We start from the raw sequence: 19,170 nt of genomic DNA on the forward strand, positions 1-19,170 counted from the left end.
GGAGTGATCTGTGGTATTACAGGAACAAAAATTAGCAAGAAAGAACCAATTTTCCTTTCCTGAACATTCCACTTGTCTAGACTGATCTGGGTATGTATCAAAACACCCCTAGACTGGGCGGGAACCCAAAGGACCCGCAAGCAGAACACTCACACCAAAGAACGCGTCTTCCTGCGCCCTTACGTCCATGCGGTAATGTCTGATGAAAGTATGCAACGAGGACCACACTGCAGCCCTACAAATCTCTTGAGGTGACAGCAATTGACATTCTGCTCAGGAAGTGGCTAGCGATCTTGTGGATTACGCCTTCAGCCCCGCTGGAACTTGACAGCCCTTACAAATATAGGCCGTGAAAATAGTTGCTTTCAACCAACGGGAAATAGTAGCCTTAGAGGCCTTCTTTCCTTCTTCCTGCCCCCATACAGGACAAAAATTCCCATACATCCCCATACATTCCCTTCTTCCTGCCCCCATACAGGACAAAAACTCCCATACATCCCCATACAGGACAAAAAAACCCATACATCCCTACTCCTCCACCCGCCCTCCCTACCACAATCCCCTTCCTCTATCCATTAAACCCCCCTCCCATACCCAACCACTTTTTCTTCCCCCCTAGATTATCCTCCAACCCAGTACCCCACCAACCAACACACTACGTGACCATCTTAACATCCTTACCACTCGATAATGTATCAGTAAACTACTATTATTATTATTGATCCCAAAATCTTTTGCTAACTCATGTTTATGTAGCCCCCCTGAATCTTTTGTATATATTCGTTATAATTGTAATTCTGTTAAAGTTGCTCCGCTGAATTCAATGTATAGCGTTGTTAAAAATGTAAACCGGAGTGAAGGCCTCCGCCAATACTTCAGTATATAAAAGCTTATAAATAAATAAATAAATAGATAAATAAATAAAAAGGTGATCAGAGCACCGGAACTACTCAACAGCTCCAGATAACACAACAGAGTTCTCCCCACATCCAAAAGATGCAGCTCCCTGCCCCTAGGGGAATCCATGAAAGGACACTACCTTAGACCAAAAAGAGGGGACCGTCCACAAGGAAACCCTGTCATGGGAAATCCACAGAAAGGGATTCTTGCAAGACAGAGCCTGTAACGCTTAAACCTGTCTGGCCAAACAGAAGGCCACAAGGAACACTGCCTTCAGCGTCATTCTCCTCAAAGGCTCAAACGTAGCCCCACACAAAACTTGCAAGACCAAATTAAGACTCTAAACTGGGCATAACTTCCGGACCATAAGTCGCAAATGCCTGACCACTTAAACAAACCACGTCCGGAAACGAGGCCAAGAACCTCCCTCGCCATTTGTCCCTAAGAGAGCCCAAAGCTGACACCTGAACGTGAATGGAACTATAGGAGAGAGCCTTAGACAAGCCCTGTTGCACAAATTCCTAAATGAGAGGAACCTGCACTGATAGGGGATGCACCTGTCTCCGAAGTCACCAAGACTCAAACAACCTCCAGACCTGAAGATATATACCAAAGTGGCAGGTTGATGAGCCTGGAGGGAAGGTCCACCAAGGAGCCTAACACAGAGAGCTTCCTCTAAAATTCTCCTACTTCAATTTCTCTCTCTCTCTTTCTTAATCTCAGACTACAAGGTTGCACCTCTACCATCTACTGGAGTCAGAGAAATACTGAAGGAACTGCAGGTGGCACCCTCTGTTATGTAGCAGTGCCTCAAAGTTTTGTTTCTCTGACTCCATCTGTTGGTGGGGAGGCAAAATCCACTTGTCTGGACTGATCTGGGTATGTTCAGGAAAAATCATTTTAAATCTAAAACTCCAATATACAACTTTTGAAAACTGAGCTTGTAAAAGCAAAAAAGGAATGCATTACCACAAGTGAACAGTAAGCTCTCTAAAGTACTATAATGTTTCATATGAAGAGAATCAGTTTTAAAAGTGTCTACACATTTAGAGAAATACACACGGTCATCTCTAAAAAGAACTTAAATAAAGCAGCACCACAAAACTAACTTTTGTAGGACAATGTACCAAGTATCTACTGTTGCTAAAAGTCAAAATTACAAGAATTCCTAATAAAAAAAAATAAATAAAAGGCATGCCTAGGCACAAAGACAAACATCGAAAACTAGAGTAGGGTACTCCAAAAAGAAATAACCTTTGTATCATAGCCAAGTCAAACCCAGAATCCTAATACAATGACATGTCAAAGCTTGAGTGCTTTGTAAAAAGCATGCAATGAACATTAAGTGGTTGTCTTGCAAATGTTGAGAAGTGGAAAAGAAAGTTAGGCATTGTCAATGCCACAGCTCTGACTGAATAAGCTCTAATGTGACCCTCAAGCAACAGGGTAACCTACTGTTGAATGAAGCAAAAAGCAGGGGTAAATTTTCTAAAGGATTTGTCTATTGTGAGTGAATAAAACTAAGCTTCAGTATAGCCTCACTATAGTTGAGCTAAGAATTGAAGGAAATGTTGACAGAATGATTGTTTAGTATTAAAACGGACAGCATCATGGCAAATATCATTGGAAAAGTATGTCCCATCACTACTTTGCATTCATAAAAGATGATGAGAAGACTACAAACCATCATCTGTAAACATGTAAAATAACTGCAAATACAAAAAAACCCTAAGAACTTCACAGCAAACCCAAGACATCAGAAAGTCAACTACAACTTTTATGATACACATCACTGGAAAACAAACTATCAGGAATTAAAATCAGCTAAACCAAGAAACAGCTGAAAATTCTCACATGGGAAATTCTGTCATTTACCTCCCAGGTTTTTAGCTTAGCATTCAAGATGTGAGTTATCAAAGGAAAGGATGATATTTAGAGGGACTATCATACCATATGTGGGAAGGCTTAAACAATTTTCAATCACCACCTTATATATATCAGAGAGAATACAATGGAAATTACAACATAAGTCAGAAAAATAGCAATAGCAGTAATAAAAATAAGAAAGGAAATATTTACCCATTTTGGAAAAGCCTGACAGTACGCCACTCATGTGAGCTAAGTGGCAATGCTCCTTGCAACATCAAAATTAAACAAGAAGCAAGGCTGACCCTAGAGGGGAGCAGTATGAATCCAGACTGAAGAATCAAGAGAAGAGGCCTCTCCAGACCATTTGTCTCTGTATTCAAATTATCTTCCATTCTTCTATGGCCTGCGACTTCTAGCCCACTGGTGCTCAGTAACAGGAAGCTATGTTGGGGGCATGGCTACTATGGCGCACAGGGCTCTCTCCAAAGCATGGGCAATCATGCTCATTTCTCCTTATCTCCCTAGAATAAAAATCCTCAGAATATGCATAAACCAAGCATTCAAGGAGAATGCTTATTCTCCTCTTACTACAAATTGTATCTGAGTGCAGCTCAGTCTGTGTTACCAATAAAGTAGTCAACATATTTAGGGCAAATTTAATATCAGATTTCCACAAATTTGCTGTAGTTTAAAAGGGAATGTTTAAACAATGCTGGTTCAATATTATGAATAAGGGCTTCTATTTTGGCATTTACTTTTCAGCTATTTTAGATTTTTGTGTAGCTACATGGGGGGGTTCTCCTTCCACTGGCCTGTCTCCCACCACACACAATCTCTCTGATCCCTATCATGCTCTCAATTCTCAGCTCTGAAACTTGCCAATAGGAACAGTGCTGCAGTGGAGTCGGCAGTCTTTTGGCAATAAGAACTTGTGCAGCTGAAGAGCCATCAATGCAGAAAAGGCACGAAGACATAGCAGTGGTTTTGAGGCAAGCAAAGGGTTTGGCAATGTGTTTCGTATTTATTCAATTTTACTTTTTTCTTTTTGCATCAGAGATGTTGCAGTATATATCAGTTAAAACCTAAAAACAGAGGCCTAAATTATAAAAATAAAACAAAAAAAACCCTGCCAGGTACTTTCTAAATGATGATCCTTTTTATTTATATTTTTATACCCTTACATTATTAAATGCTAGAGATGTGAATCGTGTCCTCGATCGTCTTAACGATCGATTTCGGCTGGGAGGGGGAGGGAATCGTATTGTTATCGTTTGGGTGGTTAAAATATCGTGAAAATCGTGAGCCGGCACACTAAAACCCCCTAAAACTCACCCCCGACCCTTTAAATTAAATCCCCCACCCTCCCGAACCCCCCCCCCCAATGCCTTAAATTACCTGGGGGTCCAGCGGCGGTCCGGAACGGCAGCGGTCCAGAACGGCCTCCTGCAATAGAATCGTGTTGTCTTCAGCCGGCGCCATTTTTCAAAATGGCAGCGCAAAATGGCGGCGGCCATAGACCAACACGATTCGACTGCAGGAGGTCGTTCCGGACCCCCGCTGGACTTTTGGCCAGCTTGGGGGGGCCTCCTGACCCCCACAAGACTTGCCAAAAGTCCCTGGGGGTCCAGCGGGGGTCCGGAAAACGATCTCCTGCCGCGAATCGTTTTCCGTAGGGGTGAGGGATTTAATTTAAAGGGTCGGGGGTGGGTTTTAGTGTGCCGGTTTTCCTGCCCTCCCCGTTCCCCCGATTTACGATTTTTTGACGATAAATCGGGGGAATTGGTATTGTATCGTGGCCCTAACGATTTTTGACGATTTGAAATATATCGGACGATATTTTAAATCGTCAAAAAACGATTCACATCCCTATTAAATGCCTCATTTCCAATAATGAGGTTCCTATGAGCTCCAGCTAACACAGGAATTGTGTTGTGGTGTTCTTGCCTGGTAAATTTGAGGTCATATAATGGGATTACCTGCACTAAAAAAACTTCAAACAAGTGAACAGAGATTTTGGCATATAAGTGGTTTAATATGAAAACTAGTGTTATTGAATGAAAACTGAAAATCTTGAATCTTCAACATTTATTATGCTCTTAATTCTGCATACACCATTATCCAATTTTCATTGCTGCATGGAATAAAAAAAATTCTCCTGCCTCTGTTTTTAATCCCCAGATCAACAAAACTTGAACCAGTTGCTGTTTAGCTACTATGAGATAAAAACAGAATCTATAAGAAGTCTAATAAATAAATCTGTTTGGACAATGTATTTCATATAATCACATGTGTAGAGAAACCTATCTATTCTACCAAAAGGCCTGTCCAACATCACCTTTCAGACACATAAAATGGCTTGGGAGAGCACAGTTCAGAAAACTTCCAAATAAATATGAAACCAGCTGCCTGAATATTTTGAAATAGCTTAATTTAGGAAATATTGGATGCTTATTTCCAAATATCGCCAATTACTAAATGGTACTGGGCTCCTCACACTTGTATATCAGCAGTCTGACAACACTGGGTTTACTGGAGTGGAGGAATAACCCTGAGAACCATGGAAGCCCGTGTTCAAATCTCTCTACTGCTCCTTGTGACTTTGGGCAAGTCACTTTACCCTCCACTGCCTCAGGTACAAACTTAGTACCTGATTCATTAAAGGCCGGATTTTAAAACCCCGGCGCGCGTAAATCCCGGGGTTTATGGGCGTGCCCGGGCCTTACGCATGCCGGGCCAATTTTAAAACCAGGACGTGTGTAAGTGCCGAGGACTCAAAAAGGGGGTGGGCTGGGGTGACCCAGGACAGCGCCATTCCTCACTGTCCCGGAGCCTCGCTTGCCGGCTGACTGCCGGTGTGTGCAAGTTACTTTAGGGCCCGACATGAAGTAACTTGCAAAACAAAAAGGTAACAAAAAAAAAAGGGTTTTAGAGAGTGGGAAGGAGAGGGAGGTTAGGGTAGGGGGGAGGAAAGTTCCCTCCCAGTCCGCCCCTTAATTGGAGCGGACTGGGAGGGAACTGGGGAAGGCCCCGATCTCGTCGCCGGTGATTCTGCGATATTTCCCCCCCACCCCCTTGCATGTGCCGCTCGGGATTTTATAACATGTGCTCAGTGGCAGTGCTGTGTGCTGTCATACAAGAGGCCTGGGTTCAATTCCCAGTCATGGACTCTGCAATTCGGGCCAGCTGGCACTAGGGATGCTGTGGAGCCCAAGGTGAAGGAGTCCTGTCTATGGCACAAGAGCAACAACCTGTGGTCAGACTTAGATTCCAAACGCTGCCATGGTCTGTGACCCCTGGCTGAGCACTGTTGAGCAATTGCTGAGAAACAAGAAAGGGGGAGATGCAGGTATTTAAAAAAAAAACCCAGACTTCCCCTCCCCCCCCCCCCCCGCGCCCCCAGTGAATGAAGGCTCTTGGTGTCATAGCCCAGTATAGGTTGGCTCCAAATGAACTGGAAGTCCAACAGAGAAGGAAGAAACTGCTGGGCCAAAACAAAAACAAATGTTTAAGTATAGAAGATCTTAAGCCAAGTACTTACAAAAGCATAGAACGCAATGAATGGAAATAGGCACTAAGGTAAAATTCGATAACACTGTAGAGTATCTGAGAGAAGCTTTCCAATGTTAACTCAAAGACTGTTCAATGTTCATCTAATACCTCCAGTATTCCAGTCTTCTGATACTGGTCTAGAAATAGCAAGTTATACAAATAGGGCAATTTTCAAACCGCCCAGACATACAAAGGTCACAGCTTCTTTTTACCCATGAAATTGCATAAATATTCAAAGGGAAACGTTGTTAGTAAGCAATTTTTACAGGGAAAGTACCCACACAACTTTGCACTGCTGCACAACTTATTGGCTACTGGCTCCACTGCAGCACTGTTCCTGATGGCAAGCTTCGGAGCAGACAGCTGAGAGAATGGTAGAAGTCAGAGAGATTGTGTGTGGTGGGGAGAGGATGGTAGAAGGGAAAGCTCCCAAAAAACACAAAAATGTACACATATGTTTGAAAATCCAAACTTGCATGTACAAGTACAAAATCCCACCCCTCACTGTGGATGAAGTTACCCTCACCATACATGTAACTTTGCTAGAAGACAGGGTGAGCAAGTTTCAAAAATTCCATTTTTGCAGGTAAATATCCACAGAAATGGGCTTTGAAAATTACTCTCATGAAGACATCACAATAGCTTTATGCATTCTTGCACCTATTTTGTGTCATGGGACCTGGTCTGACCCAACAAGAAGTGCCACTACCTATTTACAGAGACTGCATAAAAGGGGTTTATATAAACAAAACAGAGTTAAAAAAAACAAACAAACAGGAAGGTGAATACTTCATAGAATTTACATGGTACTGATAACTTTAAAGCAGAGAACTAAACAACTTTTTTTTTGTTGCTATTACTGCCATTTAACATTTCTAAAACACTATACACATTACTGTACAGATAGACATAAGATTTAAGATCCATGGAGCAAGGACTTAGTCCACTTTTTAAGCTCTACAGTGTTTCTTGGTGTAGTGCTCCTAAGCAGCACTACACACCTTTGAGAAACATTCTTGTTGTTAAAAATGAATAGATATCAAAGTATGTTACGTACTTCCATGTTTCATGTTCTGGCATAGTGTATGCATTGGATTTTGGTCTCCGATTGGCCTGCACAAGGTCTAACGGCTTTCTAATGTACTTATTCAGTAAATATACAAATGCAAATACCTTGAGTTCAGCCACCTGTGAGGAAATATGCCACATGAGGCTTTCGCTGAGGAATTTCATGCCATATGGACCCAGTAGTTCTGATAGTGCCCTCATTTCTGGCAAAGGAAAACAAGAGATCAATCTTGCCATGATATTTACTCTACAATATCACATCTAGAATTATGCTGCTCTTACAAATTTATGCTCCTGACAATGGTCTGCTTACAAGACATCTGTTTGCCCAACACAGAATGTACACTGCAGCAAACTATTCTAATAGCTTATTCAAACCTCGATACGTTCCTAAGAACCATGTGTCATGATAACTAAAGGATAAAAAAAAAGGGCCAAATGTCCTCTATTGTTTGCACAGCTAAAAGTACTTTAGAGAGAAACCACACCTTTTCAAGTAACTGTGTGCTAGCATTGCTGCAGGGATATAAAGTGATACCAGTGCAGCAAAACAAGGAGAATTGTGTTCTTATCTGGTAATTTCCTTTCCTCGATTCCAGTCAGACCAGGTTATACTCTCCGACCAACAGATGGAGACAGATTAAAAGGCTCACTGACGTCACCCATTATATGCATCTATGCAGACTTCAGCCTGCCAGTATTACCTGTAACAAGCTAAATGTGGAAAACTAATTTCCTACTTAGTTTTTTTTAAACCAGGCAGCTTCCAAGTCTAAACAAAACTGACAAGTAGAAAAATAGGTAAGTAGAACAAACTATTTACAACCATGAAATCAACATATCTGCTTTGCACGAACAGTACAGATATCACTTCTCATCTCGGAATCTGACTGGAAGCAAGAGTGTTTGGCAGAACTGGAAGGGGACTGGACTCAAGGAAAGGAAATCATCAGGTAAGAACAAGTTTCTCCTTCCTCTTCGTCCAGTCAGACAAGTCCAGATGGATGGGATGTACCCAAGTTACTCCTGAACAGGACAGGATCTTACCAAATATGCTCATGGCATCTGAGGTGAATGAGGTATCTTCTCTGGCCCTCACATCCAAGCAATAATGCTTTGAAAAGTAATGTACAGAAAAACTAAGAAGCTGCTTTACAAATTTCCAGCAGAAAAACCAGTCGTAGCTGTGCCATGAATATTGCGTGCAATATGCTCTAACATGCTTGGGTAAGGCCCTAACTCTATCCATATATGCAGCTGTAATGATTTCCTTAAACCATCAGCTATTGAAGCCTTGGTTTTCATTTCATTTCATTTATAACTCAGTTGTATAAAACTGATGATCCGATCTCCTAAAAGCAACAGTGACCTTGAGGTATCTCAAAAGAACTCTCCACACATCCAAAAAGCGAAGTAATCTGTAATCCTCCAACTCTATGCCTACTAAACAAAGGCAGACAGCCTGATTCAAATGAAATAGAAAGACCACCTTCAGAATAAAAGAGGGAACCATAAAAATGTTGACCAAATTCTTGGTGAACTATAAAAATGGCTCCCTACAAAACAATGTCTTTAACTCTGAAACCCTTCTGGCTGAACATATACAGCACCAGAATTAAAGTCCCTAATGTAAGCAACTTCAGCAAAATACCTCCAATAGGCTCTAACTGTAGAACTGATAAGAAGGATAATACTAAATTGAGATCCCAAGATGGAATGGGCATCTTTACAAGAGATCTAATATGTTTGAGCCTCTTCAGAAAACACAAAGTATCTGGATGGGAGGACAAGGGCCTACCCAACACATCTCCCCTATAGCATTCAACAGCTTGCAATCTGCACCTTCAACAAATTGAGCACCAAGCTCTTAGAAAGGCCCTCTTGCAAAATATTCAGAATAATTGGCACCGAAACAGCCATAGACATTAACTGTCTACTGGTGCACTAATGCTCAAAAATTCTGCAAGCTCTCTCATAGGCTAAGGAAGTAGAAGGCTTCTTAGCTTTTAGAACAGTACTTACTACCTTCTGGGAATAATCTTTTTTGATTTTATTTATTTAAATAATTTCTATTCCACCTATTACTAGAACTTCTGTTCTTAGCAGATTACAAGAAAACCATCTAAAACATTTGTTGTAGTAGCAGAAATACTCGTTCTTCCACCGAGTTGGAGGACTGTCCAAGAATCCCCTTTATGTGCCAGAATTTAACAAAAAAAAAAAAAAAAAAAAGGATTGAAGTGTCTGCTTACAACATTAGGGGCCATGAAAGGTCTGTCTCCCTCTCTGGCACTAAGGAGCCATGGGAATGCCTGCCACAACCAATAGAAGAAACCCTATGCTAACCCAAAGTTGGGCATTTTTTTTTTAATCAGTAATGCTCATAAGGTGAAGATATGCTGTGTATGCATTCCTGCAACACAGTGTGCTCTGAAAAAACCCCCCAAAAAAACCCAAATTGAGTAATAAAAGCTGCCTGAGAGAGGACAGCTAACAGTTCCCTCAGGGAACATCCCTCTGGGGGAGACAAGGAAGATGTGTGAAGATTCATGTTGTCCTTCCACATCTCACCATAATGAAAAATGCATTCAAAGCATACCGTACAATCCAGTCAGTCAAATCTAGCCAATCACAGACTTACAGTAAACATTTTATAATAGGTAAGATTGGTTTGTTTTTTTAATTATGGCAAAGTAAGTGAGTTACAGCACAAGCAAAAGTAACTAGTAAACTCAGTGTTAAGAGAGCACAAAAAAAAAAAGCTGGCATTAATTTTTGCCTTTCATGTTAGGTTAGCCACTTCAAAGATGAGTTATTTCAAGGGCCAGACCATAAGACAAAAATTGAGCCAGGTCTTTGTGAAGAACCATACCCTGTAAGAGCAATTATCTGTACAATGGTAACCAAAAGTATTTCCTGTGCAACAACCTGATGAGATCTGCATACCAAAGGCACCTTGGTCAGTCTGAAGCTATTAGAATTACCAAGTCTGAAATCTTCTGAATTATTCTCCCTATCAAAGGCCACGGAGGAAACACATACAGAACCACCTATGACGGACAATCCTGAATCATAGCATCCAGACTGGATGATTTCTCCTTTTTCTGACTGATAAAGGACCTTACCTTCACATTCTTGTTGGTCACCATCTCATCCATCAGTGGGACACCATATCTGTCTACTATTTGACTGAATGCTTTCTGAAACAGCAACCACTCCCTGGAATCTAAAACACTGCAACAAAGAAAATCCACCTGTACATTTCCTATTCCCGCTATATGCGAGGCAGAAATCACCTTCAGACTTTTCTCTGCCCAACGAAGCAGCAATTTCACCTTTTCTGACACTTCCTTAATGGCTCACATATGCCACAGACGTGGCATTGTCTGACAGTATCCTGCCTGACCTTTTAAAAGGAGTAGAAAGTGCCATAGAGCTAACCATATTGTTCTGATTTCCAAATGATTGATGGACCATTTCACATCCTTCTCTGTCTACTGTCTCTGAGCCATTTGCCTCACAGTGAGCTCCCCAATTTGCTAAACTGGCATCCGCTGTCACCATCACCCATGCTGAGGACTTTAGATCCATATCTAATTCAACATTCTTGGAATCTAACCACCATTGCAAACAATGTTTTGGGTACTTGCAATCTGGACTGGCCACTGATGGACCTTTGGTGTGAACTTGAAGGACTCTTGGTCTGACCCAATATGGTAACTTATGTTCTTATGTTTCCAGCATCTTTAACCTGATGAAATAATTCAGAAACTGAGGATCCCATCTGGAGAGTAAGGCTCTCTGAAGAGGCTTCATATGTGCCCTCGCTCAGGGTACTAGATCTAATGCCACTGCCATAGAATCCAAAAGCTGCAGGTAACGCCACATAGTTGGACTCCTGATGTCATAACTTATGAACCCCTTGCTCCATTAGACGAACATGTCCCACCTTTGTGTCAAACTGGGCTCCTAGATACTCCAGGGTCTGAGAAGGATGCAAACTGCTCTTGGAGAAGTTGCTATCCAACCCAACTCCTGTAAAAACTGCATCACCCTCTAGGTGGCCACTACACTTTCCTGTTACAACCTCGCCCTTATCTGTCAGTTTTCCAAATAAGGATGCACCAAAATCCCTTCCTTTTACAGCACCACTGCTACCATCACCTTCATAAAGGTCCTTAGAGTAGTAGCTAGAGCAAAGGACAGTGCTTGAAACTGAAAATGTTCCCCTAGCACTGTGAAATGAAGTACCGCTGATGAACACGCCATATAAGGTTATGAAGATAAGCCTCCTTAAGATCTAAGGAAGTCAGTAATTTCCCTGCCTCACTGCCAGAATGACTGACTGCAATGTTTCCCTTCTGAAATGAGTCACTATCAGGACCTGTTTGAGATCCAGAATGGGCTGAAAGAATCCATTCCTTTTTGGGAACCACTAAGTAAATAGAATATTTTCCTAGCCCCTAACTGGTGCTTTGGTACAGGCACTGTTGCCTTCAAACTGATGAGCCACTAAAGAGTCATTCTTATGGCTTCCTGCTTCCCAGTGGAGTGACAAGGGGAAACCATAAAAACATCTGAAATTTGCCGGGAGAATTCCAGAGAGTAATCGTCCCATATGATTTCTAATATCTACTGGTCTGATGTAATTTGGGCCCATCTCCAATAAAATTTTGATAGATGTCCTCCTATCTCCGGAACTGGAGATTGGGTCTGCAAAAGCTCATTGGGAACTTCACGAGGGACTTGAGCCAGAGGATCCATCCTTACCACCTCTCTTGGCAAAACAAAAAGACTCACTATCAACAAAATACCTTGCCTAAGCTTTCTGGAATCACGAAACCTATTATGAACCGAAAGAGAGAAAATGAGTTCCATGGCTTGTCTTCTGGAAGTCTCGGTACCTTGGACTCACTACAAACCTTGGCCATCTTTTCCAGATCCTCTCCAAACAAAAGTTGACTTTTTAAAAGAAGATTAGTTAAATCAGTCTTAGATATGGAATCCGCAGACCATCTTTGCAGTGACAAAAAAGTTTCCTTGTCGCCATTATGGACGCCATACCGCTTGCTGTCACTTGTACCAAATCAAAGGAAGCATCTGCCAGATACGTTGCTCCTGGATCTAAATTGGAGGTGTTACCTAAAATCTCCCTGCCAGTTCCTACCACATCCTCTTGAATGTGCTGCAAAAAACAGCTTGCAAGATGCAATATGAAGTGTCAACCCAAGAGCTGTGAAAGCCTGCTTTAACACAGATTCTATCTTTCTGTCCTGCAAGTCCTTAACAGCAGCACCTCCTTCCACTTGATTCGTAGTCCTCAATCACTGAATAGATCAGTGCATCTACCTTAGGAAATCTAACCTTCTCTTTTTCCTTGGGGTCCAAGGGATATAACTTTGCTACCAAATGAAACCCCTTTAAATTTATCTCTGGACAATCATATCCTTCACTACCTTATATATGGGAAACAATCTAAAAGGCTTTCTAATGCTGACCAATCATGGGTTCCTCCACCGTGGCGTAAGCCTCCTCCTTGTTATTTTCCAACAAAAGGACTGAGAAATTAAGGACACAAGCTCTTCCTCCTGAAAAGAATTCACCACAGAAGAGCCATCCTTCTCTTCAGGAGGATACTCTCCCTTTTCTAACTCTTCCTCACTAGCAGAGACTTGCAGCTCCTTAAAACTGTCCAGAGAATCTTCCGAGTCAGAAAGAATATCTCCTGCACCTTCCTTTCCTCATCCCTCCTGGGCCTTTTTCTACTCAAGCCTCCTGCTATCCCTGAAGCTGGAAAAGCTCATGGATCCTGGGACCGAACTGTGCTCTATGCTAAAGACTTGTAAACATTTAAGAAATTCTCTTGAAACTATGGCCCAGGCTACAGAAGAGGACTCCAAAGCAGTAAGAGAAGGAATGGTCCCTGTAAGGGCTGCCTCCAAAGAATGCTGCATCATAGCTTAAGCTCTGCTTTCCTAGTGAGTAAAGCAGAGTTGCTTACCTGAAATAGGTATTCTCCCAGGACAGCAGGATGTAGACCTCACATCTGGGTGATGTCACTGGACGGAGCCCTATCACAGAAAACTTTTCTGTCAAAGTTTCTAGAACTTTTGACTGACACACTGAGCATGCCCAGCATGCCATGATCCCTGTAACCACAAGGGTCTCCCTTCAGTCTTGTTTGTAGCAAAAGGTGCGAGCGAAAAATAAAATAAAACGTTTTGGACCCAACTCCGCGGGGTGGCGGGTAGGTTTCGTGAGGACTACATCCTGCTGTCCTGGGAGAACACCTGTTACAGGTAAGCAACTCTGCTTTTTCCCAGGACTAGCAGGATGGTAGTCCTCACATATGGGTGATTAGCATGCTACAAGCTGACTCATATTTAAGTTGGACCAACAGCGTACAACTTGTTCAACAGGCACAACAACTGGCGTACTGTTGGGAAAAATGAAGCAACCTGAAAATCACAACAGATTGGATGTGGAAGGAGTTGGTATTATACTGGAAATAAGTTCTTCAAGACGGATTGGCCAAAGGCAGAGTCTTGACGTTCTTCCTTGTCCAGACAGTAATGTGCTGCAAATGTGTTAAGAGAGCTCCATGTTGCAGCTTTGCAGATGTCAGCAATCGGTACTGAACGATAGTGTGCTACTGAGGTTGCCATGGCTCTTACTGAGTGCTCCTTCACTCGTTCCTGGAGAGGAAGGCCTGCTTTTTCACATCACACCTATCCTCAAACAACTTCATTGGCTCCCCATCACAGCCAGAATTAAATTTAAAACCCTCACACTTATTCACAAAGCCATCCACAATCCAGACATGCTCTGGTTCTCAGAATATTTACACATACGTTCCTCTTCCAGACCTACCAGAGCACCCTACACTGCAAACATTAACACACCTTCTCCCAAACTCTTCCATCTAACAACCACCAAACAACGTGCGTTATCCCTAGCTGGACCCTCCCTATGGAATTCTATGCCCACCCACCTTCACCTTGAAACCTGCACTAAGAAATTCAGACAGAACCTCAAGACCTGGTTGTTCGCCCGATCCTACTCATGAGCCCCCTATTCCTACCACACCGTCTTTCCTTTACCCGCCTCCACCCCCTACCCCTCCCCTCACCCCCCTAGGCCCCCTACCGAATACCCCTTTCTTAACTCTATCCTCCGAGTTTTCAATGTACATTATCTATACTTGTATTAACTATAATTCTCATGTACGCTAATTATAATTGTATTTAACTATGTTTTTATGTTAACCTATATGTACAGCATAACCTTGGTTTCCCGCACCCTCTAATCGCGCTCCCCCCTCCTCCCCGCCCCCTCCATTCTTCACCCCCTCCCTAGCTTATTTTATCAGGTTCATTGAAAAGCCCTGTTGGCTATTTATTGTTCTATGGAAACTGATGTGATGTTTTCTTAACAAATGTCGGTATACAAAGCTTTCAAAATAAATAAAAATAAATAAATGTAAGAACCTGGTATAGGGAGAGTATGTAACAAGTGCTTGTAACTCACTAACCCTTCGAGCAGATGTAATGGCTACTAGGAAGAGAACTTTCCATGTAAGAAATTTAACATCGCAGGAGCGCAAAGGCTAAAAAGGGGAGCGCATGAGCTTTCTAAGAACTACATTTAGGTCCCATTCAGTGACTGGTGGCCGTAGAGGGGGCTTGAGTTGTAGTAGGCCCCTCAAATCTACTCACAAGGGGTTGCGCTGTTACCGGGGCACCCCCAAATCCTTTGTGGTACGCTGAGATAGCACTCAGGTGTACCCTCACCGAAGAAGTCTGGAGACCAGAGTCTGAAAGGTGCCAGAGATAGTCTAATAGAGATGGTGTGGGGCAGGAAAAGGGGTAGATACCTTTTTGCATGCACCATGTGGTGAATCTTTTCCACTTAGAACGATAGGATTTTCATGTGGAAGGTTTTCGTGAGGCTACAAGCACTTGAGAGACATAAGTTGAAAGCTTGGTGGATCAAGCTTTCAACATCCAGGCTGTGAGGGATAGGGTCTGAAGGTCGGATGGCATATAATGCCTTGGTTCTGAGTTATGAGGTGGGCGCTGTGCCCAGGCGAATGGGTTCTCTGATTGAGAAGCATCGGAAACCATATTTGTCGAGGCCAATATGGGGCTATGAGTATCATTGACCCTTTGTCCTGTTTTAGCTTCAAGAGAGTTTTGGCTACAGCGGTAGCGGGAGATACGCGAATAGGAGGCCTGTGTTCCAGGGGTGAGCAAAGGCATCCATGGTTAACTTGTTTTGTTGCCTGTGCAGGGAGCAGAATCTGTCTACTTTGTGATTCAGTACGGATGCAAAGAGGTCTATTGTTGGCTGACCCCAGCGTTGGAAGATTCTGGTCATTACCACAGGATCCAGAGACCACTCGTGGGGATGGAATTGTCGACTGAGGCGATCTGCTACTACTTTCTGCATGCCTGCCAGATAAGTGGCCTGTAGATACATGGAGTGTGCAAGGGCCCAGTCCCAGATCTGCACATCTTCTTGGCAGAGGAGATAAGAGCCTGTGCCACCCTGCTTGTTCAAGTACCACATTGCAATTCTGTTGTCTGTTTATATGAGAACAGTCTTGTATGAAAGGCAGCCCTTGAACGCATATACAGCATAACGTATAGCTTGAAGTTCTAGGAAGTTGATCTGAAACGTTGCTTCAAGCTGTGTCCAAGTACCTTGAGTTTGAAGATTGTTCACATGAGCTCCCCAACCCAAGGTGGATGTATCTGTGGTCAAAGTTATCTGTGGAACTGGTTGCTGAAAAGATAGACCTGTTAGCAAGCTGAGTTTGTTTGTCCACCAGAGAAGTGAAAAACGTAACTGGTGGGTTACTTGAATCTGGGATGAAAGTGGTTGAATGGCTTGGAGCCATTGAGATTTCAAAGTCCATTGAGTTATTCTCATGGCCAGTCTGGCCATAAGAGTGACGTGGACCGTGGAAGCCATGTGTCCCAGCAATTTTAAGAATTGATGGGCTGAGGCTGTTTTCTTTGTGCGCAGAGATACAGCTAGTCTGGAGAGTGTGTCTGTGTGGTCGTTGGGTAGGAAGGCCTTTGCAACTGTGGTGTCCAAATCTGCTCTGATGAAAGTCAGGAGGTGAGATGGAGTCAGTTGGGATTTTTGGTAGTTGATAACAAATCCCATAGAGTGCAGCAGATTGATAGTGAGCTTAAGAGCGAAGAGAGCTCCTTGCTTGGATTGGCTCTTGATAAGCCAGTCGTCCAGGTAAGGAAAGACGTGTATGCTTTTCTTGCATAGATGGGCCACAGCCACGCACTTTGTAAATACACAGGATGCTGAGGCAAGTCCAACAGGCAGGACCCGGTACTGAAAGTGTTGATGTCCCACGAGGAAATGCAGCTATTTGCGGTGAGATGGGAATGTTGGAATGTGAGCTTAAGCATCTTGAAGATCCAGAGAACAGAGCCAATTTCCTTTTTGCAGAAGGGGAAGCATGGTGCCCAAGGACACCATTCTGAATTTTTCTTTTCGTAGAAATCTGTTGAGATTGTGGAGGTCTAAGATGGGTCAGAGTCCGCCTGATTTCTTTGGAATGAGAAATTAGCAGGAATAGAACCCTCTGCCCTGCTGTGCTCGGGGAACAGGTTCCATGGCCCTGGTGCCCAGAAGGGTGGACAGTTCAGACTCTAGAAGACTTTTGTGATCTTCTTGCATCCACAGAGGATTTGGTGGTAAGTCCGAGGGTACCATGAGGAAGTTTAGATGGTATCCCTGGGTTATGATGGATGTAACGCATTGGTCTGTGGTTATGTTGAGCCAGTTGGTCATGAAGTGGTGAATTCGACCTCCTACTGGCAAATCTGGTTTTGGATTTATGGAGGGACTGCTGTTCTCTGGATATGCCTCAAAATCCAGAGGCCTGGCCTGTTTGCGGTGGTGGCTGAGGCCTGGACGTATTAGGCTGTCGAGGATATGTTTTCTGAGACGGTCTAGTTGGCCTCAACGCGAGATGCAGGTGGAAAGTATCTGGCGTGGGCGATAAAATTGTTTCCTAGGGTCCCTTCTAGTGGATCTTCGTGCAGAAGAAGGGGTCTCGGTAGTCACTGTGGATAATTGTCGCAGGGTCTCATTATGGTCTTTTAATTGAGTCACTGTATCTTGTAGCTTGTCGCCGAATGGGTTTTCACTAGTACATGGCAAGTCGGCAAGTTTGTCTTGGACTTCAGGCCTCAAGTCAGAGGCTTTTAGCCAGGCCCTCCGCTCCTGGCGCTGATTACTGTTGCTGACATGCGAGAAGCTGTTTCAAAGGAGTCGTACGCAGCATGAACCTGTTTGCCAGTCTCAAGGCCTTTATGTAGTATGGCGTTGAGACTATCTTGTTGCTGTTGGGGAAGAGAGTTGGCTATTCCCTGAACCTGCTTCCAGAGATTTCTTTGATACTGTGTCATGTAAAGTTGGTATGCAGCTATGCGTGACACCAGCATAGAACCTTGAATCATCTTGCAACTTAAGATATCAAGGAATTTTTGGTCCTTGCCAGGAGGTGCTGAAGAGTGTGGTCGCAGTCTTCTGGCCTTCTTTTCTGCAGACTCAACTACCACAGACTGATGGGGCAGTTGTGGTTTTTGGAAACCAGGAATATGTTGGACAAGATAAGTCGCATCTGTTCTCTTATTCACAGGCTGAACAGCACAAGGATGTTCCCAGAGACGATGTTGCAGATCTACTAGCACTTCATGTACTGGTGTAGCCATCACTTCTTTTGGTGCATCCACAAATTGGAGAACCTCTGTTTAGTGGCGTGTGTCCTCGTCTGTAATAAGTTCAAAGGGTATTGTCTCTGACATCTCCCTAATAAAATTGGCAAAAGGAGAGATCCTCTGGGGGAGATTTTCTCCTTTCTTCTGGAGGATATGGTTCTGATAAGATATCCTCCGTGGATGTCTCTGTGTCAACATTTTCCCATGTGTCAGAAAAGGTAGGTCTCTTGTTGAGATCCTGAAGGAGGGAAGAAGATTGGTACGGTAGGATAGGTTGGCACCGATGGATCCTTTGATGGCCTCGATGGAAGATGCGGTGGCATGATGCAGATTTCGGCGGCACCGGAGGCATCAATGGAAAATGAGGGCCTCTTGATCCCGAGAACTCTGATGGAGCAGGTATCAGTTCTGGCATCTGTGACAGAGGACTGGAATCCGTACCTTCATCATCTGAGGACCCCGGAATGGGAATCAGGGATTTCAGAGGCTTTGCAGGTTGCTTTGGCATCGGTGGCCCAGGCCATGTTGGAAGGGCACTGATGAGTGTATCCAGCCAGGTTAGCAACGGTGCAAATATCGATGGCTCCGGTGATGGTATGGGGGCCAGCATAGATGGCTGTAGGTCTCCGAGAGCATCTAGCACTGCCTGGCAATTGAAACTGTCCAGTTCCTCCCTGAAAGCTGTTGTAGATATCGCAGCTACAGGGTGTGGCAGGCTAGGCACTACTGGCACCTTCACAGGGACCTGTGGGGGCTCAGTACCCGGCACCGATATCTGTGGGGATCACCTTGGTTTTTCGGGTGGAGAGGGTGTTAGTGGTTCCTCTACCCGTGTCTTCTTCGCAAGTGGCTAGATAGCCATCAAAGCCGATGCGGGATCAGTGCCGGCACCGGGAGTCGACTCGCGTCTGTGCTGGTGCTTCCCTTGGTGCTCGGTCCGGTCTTTCCCCAGCACAGAGGTAGATGTGGATGCCTTAGACGAAGTCTGTGACGGATGGTCACCCCTGCCCTGGTGCTCCCGGTGAGATTTTATGAC

General features: G+C 43.7%; 1 protein-coding gene across 7 annotated transcripts in view; it reads right to left on the minus strand.

The window, feature by feature from the left end:
* The window catches only part of NCKAP1 (NCK associated protein 1), a 349,694-nt gene that overhangs the window by 61,769 nt on the left and 268,755 nt on the right, over positions 1-19,170 (minus strand). For all 7 annotated transcript variants that reach the window (XM_029605940.1, XM_029605939.1, XM_029605941.1 and 4 more), the window contains one exon: positions 7,492-7,589. In XM_029605940.1, coding sequence (XP_029461800.1) covers positions 7,492-7,589 — 98 coding nt within the window. The remainder of the gene's footprint in view (positions 1-7,491; positions 7,590-19,170) is intronic.

This window comes from Rhinatrema bivittatum, chromosome 6 (genome assembly GCF_901001135.1).
Source record: "Rhinatrema bivittatum chromosome 6, aRhiBiv1.1, whole genome shotgun sequence".
NCBI classification, from domain to species: domain Eukaryota; kingdom Metazoa; phylum Chordata; class Amphibia; order Gymnophiona; family Rhinatrematidae; genus Rhinatrema; species Rhinatrema bivittatum.